Here is an 18,044-nt window from a genome sequence, read left to right as displayed (position 1 = left end):
AGAATCCAGTCCTCCAAGACAGAAATTTCAATTGGTCAAATGTGATCTAACAAAAATGAAGAGGAAGAAACAGCAATGCAACTCTGAAGAAATGACAGTGGTCTTAGGACTAGTCCCAAACAACAAAAAAATAAAAAGGCTGTTGGAAAACTCAATTAAAGGAATGAAAATGCCATCAATCTGTCTCAGCTGCCCGCCACGCCCCCCCAAAAATAAAAAAATTGTCATGTGTATTTTAATGAGAAAAAAGCAAATTTTTTTCATCAATTAAATAAGTAAATCAATTACATTAAAATGTATTTTAAATTATTGATATCAGTTAAATAAAAAATAAAAATTTAAAATGAACTTGAATTATTTTTATTACTAAAATAAATTTTTACATATTTTATATGCCCATTTTTTGCCATATTTATTATTATTTCATTCCTTTAAAGTTTGCCCAGCACTGGTTTTATGTCTTTTTTGAAGATGCGTTTGTGCTTACTGTATGTATGGAAACTTGTGTCCCAAGAAAACAAACGTTCGAGAAATACTATCACAGTATTTTATCTAGTGTCATTTGTACACTTATCTGCAGGAAGGGATGTGTGTTGTGTCCACAAAGTATGACACCGAATGCACAGAGGTTGTGTTGTTTCATTGCGTTGCGTGTGGTTTGTACCGTCCGACCTTGACTAAGGTGTTAAATTCGCCCCATGATTAAAATATTATTGTGCCATCAAAAGCGCTTTTCAGCCTCGTGTTATAATTTAAGGTGTCACAAAAGTTTCTTTTCACCTTTAAAAAGCTCATTTTCACCAGTTTTTGGTCAGAAACCAACCCACGTTCCCCCTGCTGAATGCTAAAAAACGAAAACAGCTAGTAACGTAACATCTTTCTTTTTGGCGAGGTTCAGTTCATAAATGTTCACAGAAAACAATAAATGAAAATGCTCTAAAAGGGCTGACAATACGGGAAGCTCAATTTTTCCCCCCCCACTTCCCTCGAGCGGCAGCGTATCCAAAGCTTTTGGCTCACACCACACTCCAAAACAAACAAAAACAAAACATGACCATAACTTGAAGTTGGGGCACTCGTATGTCAAGGTCCCATTGAATAGGACACCATCTAGTCTAGGTCCACTACTGCGCGTTGTCAAGTTGCGCGTTTGTACACTTGTGTCTGGTGATCTGATACTTGTGCGGGAATCTCTTATGACAAACGCTGCAGCCGAACGGCGTCTCTCCGGTGTGCGTCCTCAAGTGTATCGTCATGTTCCTCCTGGTGGCGAACGTTTTGCCGCAGAGCGAGCACGAGTGCGGTTTCTCCCCCGTGTGCGACCTGACGTGCGAGATCATGTGTCCCCGCTCGGAAAAAGTCTTGCCGCAGAAGGCGCACGGGAAGGGTTTTTCTCCCGTGTGCGTCCTCATGTGCGCTCTCAGTTGTCCCTTCTGGCAGAAGCTTTTGCCGCAAACCGAGCAGGAGAAGGGTTTCTCCCCCGTGTGCGTTCTCATGTGGAGAACCAGCGACATACGGTAGCTGAAGCCCGAGCCGCACACGGAGCAAGAGTAAGGTTTCTCTCCAGTGTGCGTTCTCATGTGGGACACCAGGTATCTCTTGACAGAGAAACCCTTGCCGCAAACGGAGCAGGTGAACGGTTTTTCCCCAGAGTGCGTCCTCATGTGCGTGCGCAGGTTGCTCTTGCTGGAGAAGTTTTTTCCGCACACGGCGCAGATGATTTGCTCGCCGGTGTGCGTCCTCGTGTGGTGCACCAGCTGGTACTTGTTGTCAAAGCTTTGGCGGCACCGAGAGCAGGTCAAGCGCTTCTTTTCGTCCGCTTTGGAGTCGTCTGAGTCGCAGTGGTCGGAGTCCGAGAGCCGCTGCGAGCGCTCGTCCGAGTCCCTTGAGCTGTCGTGAAGCTCTTGGTCGTCGTCTTCTCTCTTCGCAGGGAGCGTGGCGACGTCATCGTCTTCCTCTTCCTCTTTAATGCGGGGGTGCAGTGGCTCCTCCTGCGCCACCCTGGAGCGCCACACCTGCTGCTGGTCTTCGCCGACGATCACTTTGAGCACGTCTAACGGTAAAACTGAAACATATGAGAGTGAATCAATTAGAAAACAAACATTTTCCTTAAAAAATAAAAATTAAAAAAAATAATATATATATATATATATATATATATATATTTAAGACTGTAAATATAAAAATAATGAAGTTTTGTGAATTGGACACAACACAGAGAAGTTTGAAATTCGAAAAACCACCAATAAAAGACAGGGGAAAAAAAGAAATGGTACAACAGTTAAATGCTATGTCTCCACAACTGACTTGTGAGTCTTTGTGCATGTTTTCAGCACACAGCCACTGAATCCCGCTGTCCCAAAAGTCACAAAACACTTCTCCACTCAGGTTTTTTTTTTGCTGTTTTTCTAAGCGTATCATTCCCTTGACCGCGGCTGGCCGATTGACATCAACAGTTTGAGAAGCCGTCAACGCGACGAACCGTTCGCACTTTCCAAGTTTCTCCAAACACGATCTCTTCTGGAAAAACCGAGCACCGTTAAGGTATCATCCATCCATCCACTCTCTGAACCACTTATCAAAAAGATTGTATTGAACATATAGATTTCAGCTGATTAATTGGTTATCTGAATTTATTTTCTGAATTTTGCAACCCTGCTCCAATGTCAATTGGCCAGCAGGGAATGATACGCTTACAAAAACCGCAAAGCTCAAGCCGTCAAACGCTGATGGCATCGTGTGTCTTCCACTGACACTCGAAACTTAAAAGAGAAAACAATTGATGTAGCATTTGTATTTGGGTTTGTTCCCCCCCCCCCCCATTTGTTTGCTAGGTGGTGATCATGGAGGACGAAGAACAGGGAGGGGCTGCGAATAATTTGGGGATTTCAGTGGTGCCATATTGACTCACATGGTTTAAAAAATAAATAAATAGAATGCACCCTCCAAAATGGATGTCATGAAATGTTATTGGTTGTTCGTCTTTGCACAGGTTTTGTGGAAACTGCTTGCTTATTGATGTATGTAAACATGCCGTCATATTGATTCTTCTTCATCCATCCCAGCTTTTTCCGTATTTTGGGTGGCCATTTTTTTTTGTGTGTGTGTCACATTGATTGAAAGGTCATTATAAAAACAAAGCTAGTGGTGACCACATACTTTTGCACAGAACTGTTCAGTATATAAAAAAAAAAAGCATAAAAACACGTTGTCCATTAACAACGAACTACTGTAGCCTACTGTGACATTATAATACATCAGCACATATATACGTGAATATGTGTCGATGTGAAGTCTTTTTATGTTTTGTGTCGATACACCGTAGCAGCAGCAGCTAGCGCCTGCTAACAATCAGTGCTTAGCTTTAGCTTGGCAACGAGTCCCTACTGCGTGAGTCAAAAAAATGTTTTGTAGAAAACAAACCTTCAACTTTGGAGTTGGGCTTCAAACGTGAAGCCAGTTGCCGACGTTTGTCCATTTTTGATGTGTTTTAATGATCGTTCGCTTCTCGAGTGTCAAAGTTGACAAGCTCGTCGAGCCAACGAGGAAGTCGGACGTTGTTTACATCCGGCTTTTCAAAATAAAAGGATAATGGCGACGCAGCAGGCTTTGCCAGCCTTTGACAGAAATGAATTCCGGCTTCACTGAATACTCTCACAGAGAGGATTATTTGCTATAAATCGCAAAATCGATTATTCCGTAACTTTTGATCAACTCTTTTTCGAATATGCACAATTTAACTTTACTTTTATTGTATTTTAATCTTGTCTGTTTTATTGTTCGTGTTTTATATCACGTTCACATGTTCGAAACGAAGAATTCAATCAATCAATCAGCTTTTTCTTTTAAATAAGACCAGGAAATGACCATACTAGTTGTTATCTTTGGCAAACATGCACAAATAGTCACGTTTTTTTGTGAATTGGAAATGTAAAAAAAAAAAAAAAAACACGTCATAGACAACATTGTTAAAACAATTTGCACTGGAGACAAATGTATTATTTATGTATGTTGTATGTATATAATGTTGTATAATGCTGTTATTGAAATAAAAAGTAAAAAAAAAAAAAAAAGATAAATCTTTGGTAAACATTTATTGATTTATTTAATTGTGATACTGATCTGGTAGTGTAGCGTCTATTCAATTAAAAGTGTTTCGCGTTTTACATAAATATGAATAATTACAGTAGCAAGTAAATTTAAAGTAAAAATATGCAGAATAAAAAGCTTACAGCACCTGGTATTCCCAGGCGGTCTCCCATCCAAGTACTAACCAGGCCCGCCCCTGCTTAGCTTCCGAGATCGGACGAGATCGGGCGTTTTCAGGGTAGTATGGCCGTAAGCGAAGAGACGAGACAGAAAATTGCTATTTGTAATTACTTTTAAACAACTAAGCCGCAATTGTATGGTTTTACGTCCTGGGGTTTGAACCTTTGCCGCTGTGAGTGTTTTATTTCGCTGTACAACCTTTTTTAAGGTGTCAAAGAGAGAGCGCGTTGCAACCAAAGGATCTTCGCGCAGCCAATCAAACGCCCGTAACCAGGTACTTGTCCCGCCCACCGCTAGCGTGGATTGGTGTCGCGCCCAAGCAAAAAGTGAAACAGTTAATGTAATTCGTACTATGAGGGAAACACAATTTACATTCTATTTTACTACATTTTGTCATGTACAAGTACACAATACCCTAATAAATATCAGGTTTAATTACAGCACGTAACATAGTTTCCTTTTTTTTTTAAACCATCTTTATTGGAAAAACTATTTACAATAAAACCAGACAAACATACAATATAGTCATTAATACAAGATTATACAAAAAAGTAGCCAGGGGAACTTTAAATAAAACCACTAAATGTAGAGTCCAATAGAAAAGGTTTTATTTGGTTTCATTCTCAGAAATAATTTTAAAAAGAGGCTGTAAATGACTACATTTGGAGTTGCGGGTATGACGTTGCGCACGGATATTTATTAATATATATTACTTTTATAATAAGCATTCTTCTTTGACTATGGGCCGCAGCAGGGTGATGACGTCACTGCAAACAACCAGCGTTAGCAGGTGGGCTACTTCCGGGTGGCAAAACCCTACCTGTGCTGAAAACTATGACCAAAACCTGTTCTGTTTGGGGTTGCACCGCCAGATACGCCAAAAACGGTTTGGGTTTTTTTCGATTTCCTTCCAAAAAATCCAAATTGATCCAGCGGAATCTGTGGGTGACGAGGATCAGGCGAGTGGATGTCGTCACAGACTGGGAACCGAACGTCCATCATCGGGTTTGCGGAAGACATTTTCTCGCAGGTGTGTGCAAAACCGACGCGTGGATTGTCTTTTCCTCGGAGTCACTTGTCAAACCAGACCGCGTTTGGCCAGTTATCAAACGAGGAGGCCATTGTGACCAAAGTTAAAATACAGCCGTGTAGTAGGGCTAAGTCATCGTCAAAAACAAAACAGAAGTCCCCCAGAAGTTGAAAACAAACAAAATAGAATCGTACTCAAAGTTAAATACAACTGAACTGTACTTAAAAAATGTACTGTGCTGAATCTCTATAGTGGAATGTTGATTCTATTTGAGTTGAATTTAATCCTGTTGAATTTAATGATTGCGCAGGTTGCCCGAACCCGGACCCCGGCCACCCCGATTTTGCTCCGTCGCTACACCTGCAGCCGGAACCAGCCGGGTCCAGTCCAAGCGCGTCCGCTAAGAAGAGAGCGACAGATAAACGCGCTCGCTACCGACCGGACGGCAAACGGCGGGATTGTGCGGCTCACAAACGGGAAGCCGTCGGGGGCGAGCGAGCGGTATGTAAAACTGTGATCAATGAAAGCGCCAAACTGATCAATCTGTTTTTGGTAGAACTTAAAATTACTACTCGATTAATCGTTTCAGCCCCAGTATATAGCGTACGGTATAAAAATCCCTTTTGTAGTGAGTAGGGAATGATGAATGATTGCGAACGCAGTAATTCATCATCCCTAATCACTACACAGAGATTATTAGTGGCGGAACTATCTAGGTCCACTATGTAAAACTATGTTTTTATTTCTTGTCTTCGTTTGTGTCGACAGGGTAATCGTTCCGCGGCGAGGAGAAGATGCAATTGTAGCGTCCCTCGGTGCTCCAGAAATTCTCAGCCGTTTCCCTACTTGAGCTTTCGCTCGTTTCCAGAAGCTCCCGAAACACGGGGCAACCGGAAAGAGGCCAGCGGCAGGGACCGAGGGCCCGCTTTTCAAATGGCGCGTGGCCCGACCTTGGCGTTCTGTCGCCGTTTTGCGCCGGGTGACGTGTACGCCTCAGCCGCGGACCGGGTGCGGATCAGGCCGGGAGCCGTACCCTCCCGAGTCCCCTGGAACTCCTTCGGTACGGTTGACCTTTCACCTTCAAGCTCACAATGTCAGTCGCCTAGCGCATGAAGGGAAACTGGCTAATTGGACCCAATTTGGGCAGTTTCACCTAGGGGTGTACTCACTTTTGTTGCCAGCAGTTTCACCATGACGTGATCTCTAATTGACAGTCCATACACGTTTGTCACCACCAGGGAGAAGTTCGCCCATAGGAGAGGCCTTCGATGTCCGTCTCAACACCGCCGACGTTCCGTTGGCCCGCCCAGAGGAGGCGGGGCTTGCCAGTACAGTGGAACAAGACCACGCCTACGCCTACGCCCCCACTGGTGAGGCCACCGTCTCGGCCAAAGCGTTTCATTTGCTAACGTGTCTATTCTCGAGGCAACACTGCATTTCCGTTTGTTTGCGTTTCAGCCGCGCTACCGAGGAAACAAAAGGCGACCGCCCAGAAAGAGGCGGCGTCACAGCCCCTCCATGTCGGAGAGGAAGAGGAGGAGCCTGAGCCCGTGGGCGTCAAAGAGGGAGAGGAAGACTGCGGCGTCTCTCGGGAGGACATCATCGAGGTCCAAGTGAAGAGTGAAGACGAAGCTGATTGGTCACATCAAGTTGTTCTCATGCGGCCATATTAAATAGCGGAACCAAACCCAAAACAATTTTAAAGCAAGAATACATTGGATGTGCCAGCACTAGTTAACCACAATACTCTGATTAATTGTTGTTGTTGTTGGGGGGGGGGGAAAAAAAATCACTCATTAATTACTCCCTAATCACTAGAATTAGCAACAACATTCTGATTTATAACATCTGGACCAGCAAATCTTTCAAAATATTTGTTTTTTTACACGCATAATAAACTGATTACAAAACGATGAAATGTAAACAAGTAATAAAACTTGTTTGTGGCATTATGTGTACAGCACGTGGAAAACATGCCATGTTGACCTAATGACAAACGTGCACCATTTAGTCAATATCGCTTCAAATGACAATACATAAGTAAATGTTCTACAAAAAAAAAAAATGTAAATGATGAGGATGAAACTGTTCACAAATCAGTAGTCTTTTTATATGTTGAAAAGTGTAAGTATGAATCTAACCGTTTCAAAGTCTCAGACAAACTAATGAGATTGCGCCACAAGGTAGCGCTTCATGGTCATATTTGGAAAAATATGTCATGTTTGAGACTACGGCAGAATGGCACATGACCAGAGAGAGACAATCACAAGTGTCTGCTTTAGAAGGAGGACGTGATATGAAGAAGAAAAACAAAAAATAAATCAAACATTTTGCAGCTATTTTTCAAATGGAAATTTCCAAAAGCAACTAATTACAATCACGCATTTTCCTCCTGTAATCGAGTGGACTACAATTTCATACATTTTGTAATTCAATTATGTAATCTGGTAACGTGATGCAATTAGTTACTCCGCAGCACGGGCGATAATGAACCGGTGCATTTCAGCACATTTGTCTGACGTGAGGATCAGCGATGACGAGGATGCGTTTGGTGCGGTGCGTCCTCATGTGCGACATCATGTGTCCTTTCTGCGAGAAGCGTTTCGAGCACAACGCGCACGAGAACGGTTTTCCGCCCGAGTGCGTCCTCACGTGCGTCACCAGATGTCCTTTCTGAGAGAAGCTTTTGCCGCACGACGAGCAGGCGAAAGGTTTTTCTCCCGTGTGCGTCCTCATGTGCGTCAGCAGGTTTCCGCGCCGCGAGAATCTCTTGGGACACATGGAGCAGGAGAACGGTTTCTCTCCGACGTGCGTCCTCATGTGTTCCAGTAGCGCCGATCGGTGATAAAAATTGGTGTTACAAAAGCTGCACGGCGAAGGTTTGTCGTGGTCGTGCGTTGCTTTGTGTCTCATCAAATGTCCCTTCTGAGAGAATCTGCCGCCGCAAAGCGAGCACGCAAAAGGTTTTTCCCCCGTGTGGACGCGGGCATGAACCAGCAGATTGGCACTCTGGCTGAAGCTTTTACCGCAAACTGAGCAGCCGAAAGGTTTTTCTCCCGTGTGGATCCTCGTGTGAGTAACGAGATTTCGCTCATGAACAAAACTCTTCCCACATTCGTAACATTTGAAACGTTTTTTACTCTCGTCGGAACGCTTCAAAGCTTTATTTTCTTCGCTGCGATCATCCGTATCGCGAGATTCGTCTTCATAATCTGACAGTGGAGCCAAAAGGGCGTCTGCTTCTGATCCGGCATCTTCTGCTTGTGTGGTCACGTGATCACTTGACTGCGCCCCGCTGTTCTCCTCATGAAGATGTGGCCAATTAGCTTCTTCGTCCTCCTCATCCTCTCGCTTCACGTGGACGTCCGCGTCCTCCCGACTGATGTCGCGTTCCTCCTCTTCCTCCTTGATCAACGGGCGCTCCTGTTCCTTATCCTGCGCCTCCTCTTTAACAATCGTCACCTTTAGCACGTCTGACGGGAGAGCTGAAACAGAAAAAAGACAAACATCCGATGAGTTCGTGGCGCAACGATTATTCCAGAAGCTCTGATCATTTGATTCGAAAAAAAAGTTTGCCGTGATCATTTTTACACGCAAAATAAAGTTACAGCAGACTCGCCATCAAAAACAATACTATACCATGTTTTTTTTAAGTACCGGTATCAAATTATAATCAATACATGTAGCCACAGCGCTCTCCATGTCTGTGTATCAAGTTTTTGGGGCGTGTACGGAAGATATATGTATTTGTATGTACAAATAAAAAACATATCTTAAATGTTCGATACTGTAGTGTTTAAAAATGTTAAAAAGGTATATATATATATATATTTTTTTTTTTTTTTTTGTCAAGCATATCCTAACTACTATACTAATATTTGGGATTAATACAAATTTAAAAAAGAATTAGAAATTGTTTTGTCAGTTATTATTACACTGCTTTTTACTGATGTTTTAGTTTATTTCTTTTTTTTTGCCGTGGTATTATTTCAGTACCGTTGTCCAAGTACTTTATGCAGGGATAGTTGAAAGTCACAATTTTGGTATTGTGATAACGTATTATACCGTCAGAAAATCAACAAAAAAAAATGTTGATTATTGTTTTCCAAAGTAAGCAGATGTTTGCAAAATCTCTTATTTTGATTCAACACAATGATAATCAATTTGCTTGCATGGAGGACTATATTTATGCCTCTTAATTTATACTCATGATTGCAATATGACATTAAATGTGCATTATCATGCCAACACAGAGTGCATATTAACAGTCTTTTCGTAAACTACACACAATGGGTACATTCTAATTCAGAATCAGACTCCTCTTCATTTGCCAAGTGCGTCAAAAACACGAAGAATTTTTCATAAATTATTAATTTCATTCATTCTTTATTCCTGCTCGGATTAGATTGACATGTTCTTAAAGTACTCACGCATTATAAACACGAGGACGCACAAAATGTGCACAAAAAGGCTCGTTTGTCCAACAATTGTAAAGGTTGTAGGAAAAGCCTAGCCTAGCTTTAGCATGGCTGTGCTTTGTTGGTCAAAAATGTTGGATTTCGATATTTCATATTTTTAGCGGAGTCACACACCTTCGAGCATCGACTCAGGTTGGTAATTTGAAAGGAACGTCCAGTGTTGGTCCATCTATTGTGTTTGTAAAATGAGATTTTTTCGCTCTTTTGTCTCAACATTGACACTTCGACTCCATCAGGAAGTAAACGTGCGCCGACATCCGGTACGACGTTTCAACATAAAGCAATCGTGGCACCGGAGAAGGTAAGAGTCTCCCATAAATACACCGAACCTTGACTAATATAGTAAAAGTATATTTATATTGAACTATATTGACATTATTGAACGTTCATATAAAGGATTAGTCGAAGAGTACAAGTAAAGGATTTTATTGTGAAAATAGAACCACAAAAAGCCTTTGGTGATTATTTCTGCCTCCATTTTACGTTATTATGGTGTGTTTATATGTTCAACATTATGTACAATAAAAAGATAAAGATAAATATTTATTAAATGCTTGGGAATTTTCTTTTTTTTTTTTTTTTGCAATGATGTCCAACCCCCCAAAAGATCATACCACTTATCAAGTTCTGACGTCATCACCACGTATTACATTTGATTTGATGATACGTCACAATGTATTTAACAATTTCGGTTGTTTTGTTGCGCCAAATATTTCAAAATTTGCCTTCACATGTTCTCCCAGTGTTTTATATATATATATATAATTTTTGTTTTTTGTTTTTTTGAGGGTGGTTATTATTTGAGAACAATTTAAATAATAAATAAATCCCAAAACAAAAAACAACTTTATGGCAAAACATTTTAACTAAGGTCAGTTAGTTACTTTGAATCCCATTAAAATGAAATGAATGTGTTTTGGATGCTCAATCATGTTTTCTTGAAAGAAAAATATGTACGTATGTAAAAAAAAATGTACACATTTTACAAATGCTGTTAGAGTGTGTCTGCTAATGGACCACAACTATATTTATTTCTTTTAATGCTTGACAGGAACATCCTTTTTTTTTACACTTTGCTCTCATCCATTGAAATGAACACGCACATGCACACGCACACGCACACACACACACACACACAGTCAGGGAGGTGTCAATTTGCTTTTGAAAGTGGTGCGAAAAGGCCACCTTGTCTTTTCATGTGATTTGTTCCACACCCTGCTAATAGATAGCATTGTGTGTGTGTCTGTGTGTGTCTGTGTGTGTCTGTGTGTGTGTGTGCGTGTGTGCGTGCCTACATGTGTGATGAAGGCCTCTTATCGGTCCAGTAAATGCCAGCCTCATTGATAAGCGTGTCTGTTCCGTGTGATGCAAAGAAATGAAAAGGAGCTTGAACGCGCGACAACAACGTCACCACGCTCGTCTCTGATTGGACGATCACGTTGCCTTCGCAAAGCAACGTCACCTCACAGGTAGCGCTTAATATTTGAAATCCCTCCCTACCAGGCTGTCATTAACGGCACAGAGTAGTGTTCCAAAACAATTTTTCATTTGACTGATGTGTCAACTATATAGTCTACTGTATTAAAAAAAACAAAAAAACCCATATTGTGTTAAGAGAGTATTCGATTAATTGTTACAGGCCACTATATAAAAATCCCAATATAGTGATGCGGGAGCATACAATTAATCGATTTAGCGCTAGAGTCAACTAGTTTCAGCCAGTGAGAAAACTATATAATCCAACATATAAAAATCCTTATGTAGTAATTATAGAGAATTTGGTTAATTGTTTCAACACGAGGGTGAACTATATCGTCCACTATATAAAAATCCCTTTACATTATAGTGATTAGGGAGTAAGGAATGAGCTGAATGTTCCCGAACGGGACTTTTAAGGCACTCTGGTTTGGTACCTAAATGTGGGCGGAGCTAGACACAGTGCAGTCTGTTGATTGGTGGACAGACAGGAAGCCATGTGACACGTGCAGCTTTAGAACGTTTATTTAACAAAGTCAAGGTGACAGTTGAAACATGACAGTGAGAAGGACAGCGATGACAGAGAGGCGCCACCGATGGGTGCTGCAGCTGTGTGACACCCGTGAGGACATCACGACACAACGTATTCACGTCAGAACACAATAATTCCCTTTTTTTTTCTTTTTTTTTTAAACCAGATTTTTATTGTTCTACTTTGTTGCTTAGGCTCGCAGTGAAAGCTTTTTAACAGTTAGCCGTTAGCCTGCTAGTTGGACAAGAGAAGACGGGATTGATGTAAAGTGTAAAATGTTTTAAAGTAAATTAGGACAAGTTGTAAAATGTTGAATTGTAAAGTGTTTGAACACCTTGTCATATGTTGTGCTTCAAAGTGTTATAAACTATAGTAAAGTGTTGTAAACTGTAGTAAAGTGTTCTAAATTGTTAAGCATTGTAAAGTGTGGTTAGGTGTTGAAAAGTGTTGTAAAATGGAGTCAGATGGACTGTAACGTGTTGTAAAGTGTTGTTGGGTTTTGTAAAGTGTAGTAAGGTGAAGTAAAGTGCAGTCAAATGTTAAGTGCTGTAAAGAACTGTAAAGTGTTAAGTGTAGTAACATGTTGTATTATAACAGGTTGTAAAATGTTGTACAGTGCTGTTAAGTTTTTGTAAGTGTTGTAAAATGCTGTAAAGTTTTGCAAAATGTAGTAACGTATTGTAAAATGTAACGTAAATTGCTGTACAGTGCTGTTAATTTTTGTAAATGTTAAGTGTTGTAAGGTTTCGTTAAGTGTTGTGAAGTGTCATTAAGTGTTGTAAAATGTTGCAAAATGTAGTAGCATGCATCCATCCATTTTCTTTACCGCTTATCCACTACAAACATCCAGTATTGTAACATGCAACATGTAAATTGCTGTAAATTGTTGTTAAGTGTTGTAGTGTCGGTAAGTGTTGCAAAATGTAGTCAAACGTAGTAAAGCGTTGTGATCGTTAAAGTGGTGTGGCGTCCTCACAGGCGCAGGCGCAGCGCGTTCAGTAGCAGCGCAGGAAGAAAGTGTTGCACGCCGTCCCTCGCAGGCAGTCGCACAGCCGGCCGATTCGAGGGCCGTGTTTCATGGCGCAGCGTTCGCCGACGTCACACTTTTGACACACAGGACACGCCCAAATCAACTTCGTCATCGAAGTATCAGAGCGCCTTTTCGTAAGGATGTCATGAGATGAGCTGTGATTGACAGCTGTCACTCATGTTCTCACCCTGGGGATGACGCTAGCCTTCTTCTCCACCGACAGACCCGCTTGGCTTTCTGCCTCGTCCAGGAAGCCCTGCAGCAACTCCGCCTGCACACACGCACGCATGCACGCACACACACACACACACACAGCAGTATCAATAGAGGCGATGTCCTGTGGCGTGTGCGTGTGATGAGGTGTCGACGGTGTGAAACACGTCAGTGTAAGTTTGCTATGTTGGTGAGCTGCTAATGAGTAGAAATGACTTTAATGAGCCGCCTCATTAAAATCAGCTTTCCTTCACGTGATTGGTTTCAATGGTTTCCCTCCAATTGTGTCTAATTACTGAGAAATTCAACCTGGCAACCCAGTCATTGATTAACAGACAATTAGTTGTAAAGAAATGTGTGTAAAGATGATTATTTTTTTTTCAACAACTTGACACTATGCCATCATTTTATGTATTTTTTTTCATGTGTGTATTTATATTTTAGCTGTTCTTACACTTTTATTGCATTTTCTTTTCTTATTATTATTTGCTGACTTACCAACTGCATTCTGTGTCTATGTTCTACATTGGATTATTGAAATACAATCGCACACGCGCACACACACACACACACACATACGTATATGCAAACACACATGAAAAAATGAAAACGCACACACACCCATATAAACACACACACATACTGACCAGGTCGTTGTTTGCAAGTCGTAAGACTTTGTCCTCGTCGGGCACGGCCGGAATCTGCGTGTCGGTGGTCAACCTTTGACCCCGGCAGAGGACCGTCAATAGGGACAGACACACATACAGGAACAGGTAGACTCGCACGCTCTCCATCTCACCTGAAAAAAAAATAAAATGAAATACAGCGAACACCAGACACGCAGCTGTCGATTTTCTATAGAGAACCTGGACTATGTTTTGGAGGTTTGGGCGGAAACCAGAGTACCCGCAGAAAAGCCACGCAAGCACGGGACCCATGCTTGCGTGTCTTTTCCGTGGCTAATCCAGCAAACTCCACACAGTAAAGGCAGAGCAGGGATTCAACCCTGAACCTCAGAACTGCGAGGCAGACTCACTTCCCACTCTTTCAACGTGCTGCCCTCATCAAAGACAATTAAGAGAAATTCATAAGTCAGATATCGTCACCTCGTTCTCGACTGTCAGCTTCTTCTTCTTCTCGTTCTTCTTGTCGTCGTTGTCGGCGTTCTTCAAGTGTTGCGTGGCGCTGTGGCGCCTTCGCTTTTATGCGCTCCTCTCTCTCCTCCCGCCTTTGCCTTCGTCATTCGTCACGTCACAAAGGTGGCGTCTCGCGGCGTCGCTGATGGATGAAGACGCCGCCCGCTCAATATTCAACAGGTCGCCGCCGCAAGGTGACCCGACGCCGTGTCAAGCGCCCGCTCGCAAAGTGGGACAAAACAAGTGTGTGTGTGTTTGTTTGTTGAAGGCAAAAACAAGCGACGAAGCGCTCGCCCGCAAAGGCTAATGGGAATCGGCCATGAATCTGAAGTTCTGCACCCACGTGCACCCTGGACCAGGAAAACACCCGGCCTAGATGGTTTCCCTTCGTCACGGGCGAATGCAACTTGTTTCGCAAAAAAAAAAATTATAATAATAAACTTAAAACACATAACATCAACACAACTCCTCTCATGCTCCGCCCACACTGTGACAGAGGTCAGAGGTCAAGCCAATCACTGTGATCTTCCCGATGTCCACCAGGTGGCTACTTGCAACGTGTCGCTACGACCTTCGACCTCATCAATCAGTAACAAAAACAAACAACAAATCAACAAAACACTTGGTGGACAATAGAGGATGAGGATGTGTTTACATGAGTGTGCGCGTGTCTTTCTGAGTGTGTATACTGGTGTGCGTGGTTGATTGTGTGTCATTGCGCCTGTGTGTGTTAGTGTGTGTTTGCGTGTATTTGAATGTGTGTGTTCATTTGTGTTTATGGTTATATCCGTGTGCGCTTGTAAATTTGCATCTGTTTGTGTGTATTTGCATCTGTATGTGTGTACGTTTACGTGTTTGTCAGTGACCTTGCCAAGAAGACAAACGATTGTCTCTTTCAAGTTATTCGGCATTAAATAAACATTTTGTCATCTTTGACACCATTGGAGCTTGTGGCGGTGTCGGCCCACGAGGCTCACGTCCAAAAAAGGCCTTGGGGTCGTCTCGTTCCCAGCATGCTTTGCGTTCCTATTTTTATTTTTTTAATTTTTTTTTAATTCATGCTTTGCATTCTGGAGAAGACTTGCAGAAGCGTCTCGTTGTTCTCGTGATGACATCATCGTCACGCCACGTTTCACACAAACTGCACATGAAAATAAACAACACTCCACAGGCGGCTGACAACCCCCCCGAATCCCAACGCACACACCTCGTCAACACTCGCGCGCCACATAAAGAACTTTGTGCGTGCATATGTGTGTTTGTGTATGATCGTGTGTTTCCATGTGTGTGCATGCATGTGTGATTGCGTGTGAGTGTGAGCATGTGCATGAGCGCGTGTGTGTCCATATGTGCAAAAGTGCCAAATGTTACAATTTAATGTATAGACTAAGTATATACTGTAAAGTGTATTTATCATATATTTAAAGAGCCGAAGGTGGAAATAACAAAAGCAGACGAATGGCCAGCATAGAGCCCAAAGGGTTAATAGTAAAGTGTTTATTGGTTTTTTTCCCAAACAAAACATACACACAGTGAAATGATGTATGAAATTATGCTCGTCAACTTTTCATAACCGTAAAAGAAAAAACTTTAAATTCATATTTATTCATTTGTCAACTGCCTGAACAATGATTGCTTGTAATCTTAACTAAAATATTTATTAGACATCATTCAAAGTCACGCAAACCAAACTTTAAGAATAGACTTTTGTCTGCGTGAAACTGGTGTGTATGTGTGTGTGTGTGTGTGTCACAAATGCGATTGGGGGGGGGGGGGTGACTGCAGGGTCACGTGTGTGTTTCCATGGCAACCATCATCATCATCATCATCATCATCATCATCATCATGCCCTGCACAGGAGGTCAAGAAGAAGATAAACACAACACGTAAGCATGTTAGCATATTAGCGTTAGAGTGCGCGAGGTTGTTTATTCACACGCACTCACACGCGAACACGCACGCACACAAGTGCGCACACACATTTCGCTTAGTCAGCGTTTGTATAAAAAAAACAGTTCATGTGAAAATGGATCTGATAGATCATAAGCTTCACGTATAAATAACACACATACATGAAACATCCGTGACTTCTGTGAACCGTTACACCCCTGATATATATATGTATATATATATTATATTATATTATATTATATTGTATATAAACCACAAATGATATGCAATAAAGGATTTTAGATGTGATGCGGTGGTTGTGTGAAGGTCATTGTTGTCTCACCGAGCAGATGAAGGTCGAGGATGAAGCGTTGCGCATCGTGACTCCGCCCCTCTCTTGCTGGGTGGCCGTGGTAACGTCCACTTGATCTTCATACTGGTCCTGGTCCCAGTCTTCGTCCTGGTCCTCCTGTGAATCCAGCAGGTGCTTCCTGTCCTTTAGGAATTTCTCCAGGTCATCACTGCTTGTGTTACCTATACACACGCACACACACACACAAACACACACGACAGCAATCAGAGTGCGTGTTTGTGTGTATACCTGCATGTGTGTGTGTGTGTGTGTTTGCTTTTAAATGTGTCTATGCACGCCGACTCACTGAAGAAGCTGTAGCGGAGTGTTGAGTTGTAGTCATCGTACTCGTAGTCTGGAGATGATGTTGTCACCTCAGCCTCACAACCTGAACACACACACACACACACACACACACACTTACACACCTGAAAACAACATGCACTACTACACGGTTTCCACGGAGACCAGCTGATAAGATGGCTGGAACACAAGTGGGAGTCTGATCATGACATATTGAGAAAACATTGCGATGAATCACACAAACATGCGCACGCAGCAACTGACTACAGTAATGGGAAACACTGATGCTTGGAGATCATCCAGGTGTGTGCGTGTGTGCGTGTGAGAGCGAGAGAAAACCGTGATGACCTGCACACACACACAGACACACACATTGAAGAACATTGAACATGCAACATGTCGGAATAGCTAACGAATGGGAAAACACAACTGTAGCTCCTTCGTGTGCGCGTGTGACAAGATGATAACACGTCAACACGCGCACACACTGATGGGAAGTGAAGCGTATTGATTATATTTAGTGAGGGGGCGTGTCCTGATGTCATCAACTGTCAGTCACACAGCTTCTCATCACACCAATGTGAAGGATGATGTGATTGACAGCTGACACACACCTCCCGCCCCAGTCAAGTCCTGCTGTGTGTGTGTGTGGGGGGGGGGGGGGGGGCGGGGGGGGAGAGACTTTGTTAACTTGTTAACACACACACACACACATTGAAGAACATTGAACATGACAATGAAACAGTGCAGACTTCATTGTGCGAGTGAGCAAAAGTGTTAACAGCACACACATTAAAGGGAAAGTAAGTTAAACAAGTGCTTCACTAGAACTATTTACGCCAACTGACCATGTGATTAATTTCCCCTTCGTACAGTTACAGACACACACACACACACACACAGCGTAAGTGTGAGGACTCACCAGCGGTGATGAAGAGGACGAGTGTGAGTGCAGACACACACGACGACGACATGCTGCACTGACTTGTTGCATGCACGTGTGTGTGTGTGTGTGTGTGTGTGAGAGTGTGTGTGTGTTCAACTACAGGGAAGATGAGTGGGCGGGGCCAGGCCATAGTTGGGGGGCCGAGGGAGGGGATGGGCGGGGTGTCCACGGGGGCTGTTGTGGTCTTCCTGCCAAGTTCGGTTGGTGGCTTGCCAAAAGATGTCCACAAGAACTTTATGCTTCTTCTTCTTCTTTGTCAGCAGGTCACACAGACTTCACCAACTACGTCAACCACAAAAACTACATCGTCCACACCAACTACAGCAAAATAACTCAACTACGAAAACAAAACCTAATCCCAACGACAAAAACGACGTCCATTTTGGATG

General features: G+C 42.6%; 4 protein-coding genes and 1 non-coding gene across 6 annotated transcripts; 1 reads left to right on the top strand and 4 right to left on the bottom strand.

Moving 5' to 3' along the window:
- Positions 1-533: 533 nt before the first annotated feature.
- LOC133471483 (zinc finger and SCAN domain-containing protein 2-like) lies at positions 534-10,032 on the bottom strand. The gene is made up of 5 exons (XM_061761053.1): positions 9,892-10,032; positions 7,809-8,784; positions 6,809-6,931; positions 6,146-6,258; positions 534-2,065 (listed from the first exon to the last, which is right to left on the bottom strand). The coding sequence occupies exons 1-5, from the start codon at positions 9,944-9,946 to the stop codon at positions 1,125-1,127; spliced, it is 2,208 nt and encodes a 735-aa protein (XP_061617037.1). The 5' UTR covers positions 9,947-10,032; the 3' UTR covers positions 534-1,124.
- On the bottom strand, positions 4,226-4,344 carry LOC133471547 (5S ribosomal RNA). The gene has a single exon (XR_009786246.1). It is a non-coding gene; the product is annotated as a 5S ribosomal RNA (ribosomal RNA).
- Positions 4,895-7,442, top strand: LOC133470978 (uncharacterized). Its single transcript, XM_061760007.1, has 5 exons — positions 4,895-5,299; positions 5,610-5,800; positions 6,068-6,359; positions 6,538-6,669; positions 6,758-7,442. Exons 1-5 carry the CDS (start codon positions 5,104-5,106, stop codon positions 6,970-6,972), a joined length of 1,026 nt encoding a protein of 341 aa, XP_061615991.1. The 5' UTR covers positions 4,895-5,103; the 3' UTR covers positions 6,973-7,442.
- A 1,730-nt stretch (positions 10,033-11,762) lies between the features above and the next one.
- cart4 (cocaine- and amphetamine-regulated transcript 4) lies at positions 11,763-14,494 on the bottom strand. 2 transcript variants are annotated; one of them, XM_061760917.1, is made up of 5 exons: positions 14,152-14,494; positions 14,065-14,096; positions 13,676-13,827; positions 13,003-13,086; positions 11,763-12,888 (listed from the first exon to the last, which is right to left on the bottom strand). In XM_061760917.1, the coding sequence occupies exons 3-5, from the start codon at positions 13,820-13,822 to the stop codon at positions 12,781-12,783; spliced, it is 339 nt and encodes a 112-aa protein (XP_061616901.1). In that variant the 5' UTR covers positions 13,823-13,827; positions 14,065-14,096; positions 14,152-14,494; the 3' UTR covers positions 11,763-12,780. The 2 variants fall into 2 exon arrangements, with proteins under 2 accessions (XP_061616901.1, XP_061616900.1); XM_061760916.1 differs by lacking the exon at positions 14,065-14,096 and having other exon boundaries at positions 14,135-14,481.
- A 1,138-nt stretch (positions 14,495-15,632) lies between these two features.
- On the bottom strand, positions 15,633-17,770 carry si:ch211-191i18.2 (uncharacterized protein LOC564095 homolog). Its single transcript, XM_061760915.1, has 4 exons — positions 17,632-17,770; positions 16,714-16,794; positions 16,398-16,588; positions 15,633-16,014 (listed from the first exon to the last, which is right to left on the bottom strand). The coding sequence occupies exons 1-4, from the start codon at positions 17,681-17,683 to the stop codon at positions 15,952-15,954; spliced, it is 387 nt and encodes a 128-aa protein (XP_061616899.1). The 5' UTR covers positions 17,684-17,770; the 3' UTR covers positions 15,633-15,951.
- Positions 17,771-18,044: the final 274 nt, after the last annotated feature.

Source organism: Phyllopteryx taeniolatus, chromosome 21 (genome assembly GCF_024500385.1).
Source record: "Phyllopteryx taeniolatus isolate TA_2022b chromosome 21, UOR_Ptae_1.2, whole genome shotgun sequence".
NCBI classification, from domain to species: domain Eukaryota; kingdom Metazoa; phylum Chordata; class Actinopteri; order Syngnathiformes; family Syngnathidae; genus Phyllopteryx; species Phyllopteryx taeniolatus.
Note: the sequence above shows the minus strand (reverse complement) of the source record. Positions and strands in the feature narration are given on the sequence as shown.